Below are 10,966 nucleotides of genomic sequence, written 5' to 3'. Positions count from 1 at the left end.
CATCGATTATGCAGCACTCAAACTCACTGCATTGACTGACACTCAAAAAGCATTATTGAAAGTAGTCCAAATCAACACCATGAGACTCATCAGTGGCTCTCCAATGTTGACAAGACTCTGCTTACTTAGAGCAGAAACCAACCTAATTCCCCTGTCAGCTAAGATTGACATTAGGAATAGCAGCATTATATTCAAGTCAATCATCGCAGACAGAAAAAGCCCACTCAAAAACCAACTAAAAAAGGATTCTACCTCTAGCCGAGGAACTGGACCCGCCAAACTCCCATGCAAAGAAACTACTAGATACACTCAAAAGGATGCAGATGCAAAATGAGGCCCACCAAACCAAGGGACAACAAAGGCATGATGGCTAAAGCCCTCCGGCCCCATGGGCTCAGGACCCTATCAAATACAACTTTACCATCCTACCAGCTGTAAGCAAGGCTCTCTGCACACCAGAGCAACTCACTGAAGCTGCAAAGAATACAATCAGGAACACACCTGGGCCTCGCTCCTACTATACGGATGGCTCAGTAGACTGTGCAATCCCTGCAGCAGCTGCTGCAGTTATCTCTACATCAGGATATAAAGAAAACTGGACACTTTCCAACCACGCCTCCACACTGCAAACTGAACTAGTGGCTATTGCAAAAGTTTTAGAACACTCTGCCAACCAACAAGATGGGAACACAATGATCCATACAAATTCCAGAGTAGCCATTCTGGCCCTCAGCAACAAGGAACCTACAGAGAATGTTTACCTCATCACTGCAATTCAATTCTTAGCCTTGCTCCACAAAAGCAACAACAGGCAAGTAACCTTGAATTGGATTCCAAGCCATACCGGATTCTCTGGCAACGACGAGGCCGATCACCTAGCCAAATCGGCCTTAATGTGCCAGACTATTAGCATTACTCTGCAACCTTCACTAAAAACCATCAAGAATCAAATGGCTTCCTACTGTAACATCCAAAACACAAGTGAAGTAAGGTAAGCCTTCCTAGATGGATCAAGATCTGCAAAGTGGTATATTGAAGTGACAAACATATTACCTCACCCAATTGCAAGACAAACACCCCGCCAGGATGCAGTTATCATCTGCAGACTGCGACTGGGATATCTATGCAGCTGGCAAATTATCTTAGATAACGGCGAAGACCAAGCAGCACAGAATAGACCAATAAGACCGTGCAAGTACTGTAATCAAAAGACAGAACCTCTACAGCACTATCTACAGCAATATCAGGAAACACGCCTACTTCGGCAGGATCATAACCCCAACAATCCTGCAACTGCAACAGCAATTTTCAAACACATAATCGACAATCATAATACCTTCTCAGACTTTCTCCGCAGCTACCCTCCACCAAGATAACGTTGCAACAACGCCAATCGGCAATCTAAGCGGCAATTGAAAAAAAACCTTCTTATACCCCCCTTCACTTTCTATGTTAGGAGCAGAACGATTGTCGGTGGCTGAGGGCAACAACTCGTACTCCTTATGAGGAGACAGTTTTGTCTTCCTGTCCTGTTTTCGGCTTTGAGAATGGGGTCGGAGTCGTCGGCGGTCTTTTTGGCTTCCAACATTTCTTTCTCTCCTCTCAGCTAGTCTCCCCTGCTGGAATCAGAACGGGTGCTGGCAGCTGAGGGCAACAACTCATACTCCATATAAGGAGACAGTTTTGCCTTCCCGTCCTTTTTTCAACGTTGAAGATGAGAGCAGAGCTGTTGGCGGTCTTTTTGGTATCCAGCATCTTTTCACCTTCAATCTCTCTCTTCTTAGGTCGGGTATCCCTCCCAACCACCTTTGATAGAAGTCTCAATAAATTAAATCATAAGTAACTCTTTATTTTTACTTTTTTTCTAGATTTACAGGCACAGGATTTTTTTATTCCATCCTATCTCTACTACTCAAGCTGCTACAACTCCCTCTTTTCAGCTCTCTCTTACTCAGCTGAAATCTCACACTATCCCTCTACCTCACAACTTAAGCTTAAACCACTATGAAGCTTTTTTTACTTCACCTATACCAATATCTCCAACTAAAACTTTACAACTCCTTCCCGAGCTCTCCTGTTTATCGGGACTTACTACTATAACTCTTTTTCTCTAACTAAGACTGGAGCCAGTGGGTCTTGGGAAGGTATCCCCTTCCCACAGTCACCTACTTCCTTCTCAAAACAACCCATCACAACCCAAAACCTATCCCAATATCCTAAAATAAAAGTTGCAGAATATCCCCCATCCCAACAACCTATCCAAATAAATCCTACCAAAACACCTATGGGCTGCATAAATGCAAGAGCCTGTGTCTGGTAAACAGGGCTAGGCAATCTTCAACAACAACAACAATGAAGAACAAGAGCCACTTTGTTTTAAGTTCAGCAGGTGGGGGAAGAGGGCATACAAATGCCAGCATGATAGTCGATGTAGGTACTGCAGCAAGTTGCATGACTCTCGAGAATGTGTCCAAAAGATTAAAGAAAACATTAAAATCACCCCCAAGTGTTGCAACTGCAGAGGGGAGCATAATCCAAATTCTCGTTTGAGCAAGAAAAGACCTGTTGTTAGTGTAGCCAGACGAGATGATTCGTTGAAGAACACCGCAAGAATCCCAACAAAATTTATCTCTGATCAGACTTTGAATGACCAATGTGGTCGTGTGGTCAATGTTTGGGAGCAAAGGACTAAAAATTCTTCTGATTTGGAAAGAAAAAATAGTGAAGCAATAGCTGCTCTTCGCATTGAAGTAGAACAACTAAAGAATTTGATTCTGACAATGCAGAGTCAGGTTAATAAAGTTTGCAACATTCAAGATGTCACATCTAAATATAAATCGGATTCTAAGGTAAAGCTAGAGAAGGAATGATCACTTGGTCGAAGTGAAGTTGAGGTGCACGCTCATGAATCGATTTCTCAAAAACCTGAATACCCTAGTAATGGAAAGCATATTTCAGTGATTGATCGTCAATTCTGAGGTTGTTGTTTTTAGTGGTCATATACAGATGACAAATATATTAGATGCTGTATTGACTTGTATATTAGCTCCAAATGATAAGCTGGGAAGTGATGTCTTTGGATATGCCAAAAGGTTTAGAGAACAGGTAAACAAAAATGGAGGTATCTAATCTAAGTTGTTATATTGAAATATAAAGTCTTCATAAAATGGCGACTGATATTCATGCTCGTGTTTTGTCTTATAATTATGACGTAGTTACTTTGCAAGAGGTTGGTGTTAATGGGTTTGGCTTTAAACTGCCGGGATACCAAAGTTTTGAATTGCCAGCCAACCAAGAAAATGATATTGGAGGTTCAACTACATTTCTTAAGAATAGCATTCCTGCAACATTATGTGAATCTCGTTTTGTTGATGGTACTGAACTTTTGGTTCTCAAATTATATGTTGACAATTGTTATATATATATATATATATATATATATATATATATATATATATATATATATATATATATATATTTATATATATATATATATATATATATATATATATATATATATATATATATATATATATATATATATATATATATATATATATATATATATATATATATATACATGTATATATATATATATATATATATATATATATATATATATATATATATATATATATATATATATATATATATATATATATATATCATTACCGTCTATATTCATATTGATAGACTTTCACTTGAAAATTTCCCTCGTATGTATTTGATCAAAAATGTTTATTAATGGGTGATCTCAATGCTCGTCATCGAAGCTTAGAAAACTTTGGGAGTCCGAATAGAAATGGTGTTGTTTTAGATAGTATTCTCAACTCACTTGATAATGTCTGTGTATTACGTAATAAAGAACCCACTCACATGATAGGAGGGAGAATTGATTATGTACTTCTATTTTAATATGGCGGAGTATGAAGCTGTTGCTTCCGTTGTTGGTGATTTGGTAAGTGATCATTTTGCTCTTGAGACGAGTTTGGCCATTCAGCGGGTAGCATTCTGCCTTAAGCGTAAAAGATTAAGAATTTAAGATGATGAAAAGTTTGAATTTATGTTTAAAGTTGATAAATGGTATAAGGAATATGTGTATAAATGGACATGCAAATGGTGAAAATAAATTTTTGGATGATTTCTTTGATGTTTTAGATACAGCGATTATATAAGCCTGAAAACAACATTAGTAACATTTTCAATAAGAAATCCATGTATTTGAATGACAAAATAGTTCGAGGCTGGAATAAAGTTTTCACGAAAGTTCAAAGAAAATGGAGTTTGAATCCAAGTGCTAGGCGTAGTAGGAAAACTATGATACAAATTGCTCAAGGCACCTCTGAGATACGAAAAGAAGGAAGAGAAAAGTATTTTAATAATTTTTAGAGGATATCTCGTTCATGAAATCTCTGGGTGGTTTGTGGAATTCAGTATATAAAGTAAGGGGAGTCAAAAAGAAAATTGTTGCCCATCCGAATCCTGAAGGTAAAGCAAATGAATGAATGAGAAAGTGGGCAGCTGCCTCTAGTAGTAGCAATTTACCAGGTAACATCCAGTCTTGTTTGCGTGACCGCCGTGTACAGAAACGGCAGTTGGTGGAAATGCAGATAGGGGTGATAAATTAAACTTGCTTGCCCTTTACGAGAGATGAATTATTATTAGGAATTGGAAAAGGGATGTCGACTGCCCCTGGAATGGATGGGGTTACATATAATATAATAAATTGCTTAATCATGATGGAGGATAGCCCTTTGCTGGATTTGATGAACCTTTCTTATAAAAACAGCAGGCTGCCTGTCAAATGTTAATTGGCTTTGATTGTTCCTGTTCCTAAGTGCAATGAGGATTATAGACCTATTTCTTTGACGTCTTGTATATGTAAATTGATGGAAAGGCTAATACTTAACAGGCTGTTTTTTATTATTGGAGATCAGTTGTCAAATAATATGTGTGGTTTTATAAAAGGTAAAATTACAACTGACTGTGTTTTGCGGGTACTTTTTCATAATGCTGGTAAATGCAGGGCTTTTGTCGATCTTAAAGGAGCATTTGACAGAGCAAATAAAGAAGTAATTCTTGAAGAGCTAGTTAACAAGGGTATTAAGGGATCACTATTACGGTGGACTTACAGTTATTTGAATGAAAAAAAAAAGCTAAAGTATGGTTTCAGGGACATGAATCTGAAGAAATGGAATTAGAATTAGGTACCCCAAAAGGGCGTGTTGTAAGTCCAACTTTATTTAATGTGCTTATGGACAAAATTGGAAGACATAGTTTTCCTAGGGGTACAGACGTGGTTATTTATGCTGATGACATTTTAAATCAGTGCCGCAACGAGTTTCTGAGAATTGCATTAGATCAACTACAAGGTTTATGTTCTGATATGTGACTGGTTATTAATGAGAATAAAAGTAAGGTTGTCATGCATGGTAAGTGAAAATGAGTTATCTTTTATTAGAAGAAAACTGGAAAGGGTAAATACATGTAAGTATCTTGGCATGTATATTGGTTTCTATAAGAGCATGGATGAGCTTAATTATGTTAGCAATATTTGCATATCAAGATTGAGACCTTTGCAGGTATTGGCTAACGGAGGCAGTGGTGTAGGTATCCCAGTTTTACGTATGATGTATATTAGTACTATTCGCTCCATTATTGATTATGCAGCTCCTGTGCTTATGTTACTCAGAGCAAGAGCTGAAAAAATTAGAAATTATTCAAAATCGAGCCATGCGTATTATACTAGGTTGTCCAATGAGTACTCGTATTGAGATTGAGGTTAGAGTTGAACCTTCCAAGTGTCACGGACAGGATTCATGAAATAGTTTTAGTCGCTACTGTTAGAAGTATAAAGAGAGAAGAAAAAGTTTTGAAAGTTGGCATCGACATGATGTCTGGTTTTCGCAGTTCCTTAATTAGACCTATTGGTCATTTAAGGAAGCTGTATAGAATATTGCTTGAATATGAAGTTGTGACGTACTGTGTCAAAATAGGAAATGTAGTTCGTCCTAAATCTTGGCAATGTAGTAGATTAAACATTACTGTCACTAAACAGGATTTTAAGAAAAATTAATATAATACATTGGAATTTAAATTTTTGTTTTTAATAAAATAGATTCTTTACCCAAAAATAATGTCATTCATATGTATTGTGATGGTTTTGTTAATGATAATAAAGTAATCATCAGGGATTATTATGACAATGAAATTTGTATTGATGATATGATTTCCAAAAGAATTGAATATAATACTTCCTGTACGGCAGCAGAATTGTATGCCATTCATGAGGGTTTGAGAGTGGTAGTATGTAGAGGTAAAAATGTGTTTGTTTTTGTTGACTCGCAGAGTGCTCTATTTGCCCTAAACAGTGAAACCCCTACTGATAATGATGTTGTTATTCACTGTAAGAACTTAGTTTATCAGTACAAAGAAAGAGGATTTTTTTTTTCTGGGTTCCCTCTCATATTGGCATTTCTTTGAATGAATCTGCTGATCTTTTGGGTAAACAGGCTACGGAAAGACCTACGGTAGATATTGAGAACATTATGAGTTTAAGTAGAATTAAAAAAGGAATAAAGTACAGGCAAAATATTTTGGAATCCGAAAATTCTGTTAGGATTCAAGAAGAAGGCAGTGCTAGCATGGGGCACTACCTTTTTGTGAGGGAAAACACCCATAAAACATATAGCAAGGTTTTATCAAAAGTGGATACTTTTAATATGAGGCTAAGGTTAGGTTACAATTATTGTTGGCAATATATTGATGATAATGGCAAGTCTTGTAAATTGTGTGGCGAGGCTTTCTCACACACTTTAAAGCATTGAATGTTGGAGTGTTTTGAACTTTTGGAATTTAGAGACAGACATATAACTAGTGTTGTTCAAATATTTTGTTATTTTTTTATAAAAATGTTAATGATAAGATTGTTAAAAAGTTTCCTAAGTTTGCATGGAATAGGTAATAATACTTAGCCTAAATTGTCTTACTTGTAAGGGGTTGCATAAGCATGCTTATGCATTCCATTTGATGCATCTTTGTATTTCAATAAATTAATTGATTATTAAATCTTGAATCATAGCATTCTTTCTGACACACGTGACGTCAAATAATGGACTATATTAGGAGAGACAAGGTGCCTCTGATGCCCTCCATTGGCGGTAAAGTAAAACTCTCTACAACAAATGGGGGGTATTAGAAGAGTCTACGTTATTATGCCTTGCGGATTGTAACAATATTGTTATTTTACGTACTTTTTACTAACAATCCATGTTATGGCATGAAACATAATAATTATGTTTTGGTTTCATAGCAATTTAATCGAAAATTATATCAAATAACTGTATGATTACTTGATTGTCTCACCGATTTTAGTACATGTGACATATCTGGCAACTCCCTTGACACCCAAATGTAATTGAACTAACGATTATTTACTGAGGAAGTATTTCTAGACACTTATTGAGAAAGTTGTAATTTCCTATCAATTAAGTTGTATCCAAAAAACAAGAAACATCAAGTTCACGTGCTTCTGTTTTATAGCCAATCTGTTCCAGAATAGCAACAGAAATGAGGTAATGAAAATTAAAATGAGTGGATGATGGATATGATTAGCAATTTGGTACTCTCTGCTAAGGCCATCTATTGGCCATGAAAAGAAAAAGTGTGTAGAACTCTTTGATCCTTGCATTCTGGAACCTTCCACGACATCATTCTGGTTTAGAAATAGCCAAAAAATAGCTTACTTAATTGCTACAGATTATAGTCTATACTTTTCCATACATATTCTTACATAAATATCAATCTATCGTCCTTTTCAAATTAGATACAACCATTCACATGAATAAAACAAAGGTATTGTGTTGCCATCTTTTGACAAGTAGAAACACTAGGATTCAATTCAAATTTGGAGAAGTGTGTCATTTACTAAAACATACCTTCATGTCATTTTTTTTTAACTAATGCATCAAATATTCCTAATTCCAATGATACTATTTTTTTCTGATTATAGGCTGTAGGCTGTGGTAGTTATATGTAAAATACAGATAATGTGTATTAAAGAAATATAAAAAGCGGATCCAAATATTCTAAAAGCAAGGAGTTGAAACTCAGCCTCAGAACTTAAAATCCCAAATTTAATCTAAATATATTCATTTCCATAGCAAATACGTTGTTAGCTTATCATCAGTCCAATTAAAGATATCAGTTCTCTATAGATTGTGCATTGTTGCATGTACCATGGGCGTAGGAGCATTTTCTTTTTTATCGGATGGGGGGCTAAAGTTTGAGAAGGCACTAACAGAGTGGGGTGTCTGGGGGACTTCCCCAATAATTCTTCTAAGAAGAGGAAACACCCCTAGATGCTATTTCCTGCTACCTGAGAGCAGATTCTGGCAACAACCAAATAATAGTTTTGGACGATTTTTATGTGACAAATTATAATTTTATTCTTTAATAAAATACCGGTAATCCTACTTGATGAATTTGCCAAAAAATACTAATGATGTTTATTCTTTGCTATAAACTCATTCCCAATATCGATGAAGTGAGGGCTATCAGTTTTTTAAACCTAATTTCTTTTACTGGCGATTTATATCTATCATTTGTTTCTCAGTTCCAATTATATATCTAAATCTTTAACGGCTTTTGTGCTTTTAATTTCATCTAATTTATAGTTTACAAAAGACAATTATCTAGTGTTTTATTTGATAATATTGTTATGTCTTTGGTTTTAAACTAGAGTGATAAGGTATGAAGATTAAAACCCCAAAGTATTTGATAGACTTCATAATGCTGCATTGGTAATAAAATGTCAAAGCATTTAGAATGCCTTTGTATTCGCAAATCCTAAATGAAGCTATTCACAGGTCTGGTAATTGCTTGGACCTCGTGTACACTGACTCCCCCTGGCATTATAAATTGTAAGGTTGGTTCTCCAGTCAGGACATCTAATCATGCCTTGATTTCATTAGTAGTGAAGACTGAAGAGCCTGTCCCTGATGTATCATACTCTAGTAAAATTTATATGAAATCCCAAACAGACTGGAATGGGATTTTGCACGATCTTTAGTGCTTGAATTGGTCCCAATTATATAGTAGTGTAGATCCTGTTGTCCCTTTGAATGAAAATCTCGTCAACATAATTGATAGGCGTATCCCTTCTCGTGTGCTAAGGTACCGAGTGAAGGACAAACCGTTGTTCAATGATGATTTTGATAGTTTATATATGACATATCTGTGTTGACGTTGTTACTGTTTTTATAATGATTTATTGTTAATTTGGTCTCATCATATATTTATTTCCTTATTCCCTTCCCTCACTGGGCTATTTTTCCTTTTTGGAGCCCTTGGGCTTATAGCATCTTGCTTTTCCAATTGGGGTTGTAGCTTGGCTAATGATAATATATATATATATATATATATATATATATATATATATATATATATATATATATATACCTTATATATATATATATATATATATATATATATATATATATATATATATATATATATATATATATATATATATATATATATACCGTATATATATATATATATATATATATATATATATATATATATATATATATATATATATATATATATATATATATATATATATATATATATATATATGAACTAGAACAAACCAACTTTAGAAAATGAACCTCCAAAGTACATGTCAGGACCCTGTCTAGGGTAGAATCATCTTTCTGTATTACTATAAAAGTTAAGTGGGATTTCTTGTAAATGAAAATCTAGCTGATAACCCAGAAGAATTTTATAGTATCAGTGATATAATTGCTGAATCGATAGTCAAACTAAATAAAAAAAAGTATAATTGGAAGATCATTCAAATGTATACACCATCAAGAGAGGAAGAAAGAGAAACTCTTTTTAAGGAAGATCTGGAGATATATTGAAAAAAAATAAGACTATTTACTTTTTTTTTTGGTGATTTCTATGGCAAAATAGGTCAAAAGAAGTAAGTAGAATCTTCTGTAGGGAAATTTGGGGCAGGCAGAAGTAATGACGGAGGAGACATATTCGTCGAAAAAAAAATAATAAAATATATCATAAAGAGGGAGATAAAAGATTGAGATAGAGAAGCCCTTATATAGAGATGGAATACGATATAAATTTCACTGAGTGAAAACAAGTTAATTTTACAAAAAATGGCATAGTGTTAAAAATGTTAAAGTTAAGTGACCATAGAATTGTGAGAAGTAAAATTTGTTTGGCTCTAAGAAATGGGAGAAAAAAAAACTAATATTAAGAAAGAAAATAAACACTTCTGTAATTAGAAAATAATATTATGAGTTTAGTTTAGCAATACGAATTGGGTACTCTCAGTTACATGAAAAAGTGGAAGCTAATAAAAACGAAATGAAGAGTAATTTAACAACATTTGTATCAGAATCAGCACAAGAGAGAGGTTTCTGAACAAGATCAAGGAAGATCAAGGAAAGATTTGATATGAATGTAAAATCTGATTGAGATTAAATAGAATTAGCAGAACATTCCAAAACAAAAATAAACTAAAAACTCAAGACATTCTGAAACACAATCTGACCAAAATTGAGGAAAACTAATAAAAGGAAGAAGCATCAAGTTGATGAAAAGAAGACTTGGAAACGTATCTAAAAGATACTTGCTTTAACGGATGAAAATGGATATACAATTATAAAAAGAAAGACAGTGATGAAAATTGAAGAGGATTTCTATACAATGCAATACAATATAAGAAATAACTTTCCCCGTAGATATATTGAAACATCTCAGCCGGTACCTAAAGTAACAGTATAGGAAGAAAAAAGCACATTAAAAGGCATGAAAAGAGACAAAGCAGAAGATGGCCTAACAGATTATTTATTAATAGATGGAGGATATTTCACAGTTGTAAATTTCGCTGAATTTTATATATATATATATATATATATATATATACCGTATATATATATAT

The 10,966-nt window shown here is 34.3% G+C and overlaps 1 protein-coding gene across 1 annotated transcript in view; it reads left to right on the top strand.

The window, feature by feature from the left end:
• Nucleotides 1-3,006: 3,006 nt before the first annotated feature.
• The window catches only part of LOC137657498 (glutamate receptor 2-like), a 40,076-nt gene continuing 32,116 nt past the window's right edge, over nt 3,007-10,966 (top strand). The window contains exons 1-3 of the mRNA XM_068391836.1: nt 3,007-3,105; nt 3,884-3,958; nt 5,583-5,767. Of these exons, the coding sequence (XP_068247937.1) occupies nt 3,007-3,105; nt 3,884-3,958; nt 5,583-5,767 (359 nt within the window). The remainder of the gene's footprint in view (nt 3,106-3,883; nt 3,959-5,582; nt 5,768-10,966) is intronic.

This window comes from Palaemon carinicauda, chromosome 18 (genome assembly GCF_036898095.1).
Source record: "Palaemon carinicauda isolate YSFRI2023 chromosome 18, ASM3689809v2, whole genome shotgun sequence".
Classification (NCBI taxonomy): Eukaryota; Metazoa; Arthropoda; class Malacostraca; order Decapoda; family Palaemonidae; genus Palaemon; species Palaemon carinicauda.
Note: the sequence above shows the minus strand (reverse complement) of the source record. Positions and strands in the feature narration are given on the sequence as shown.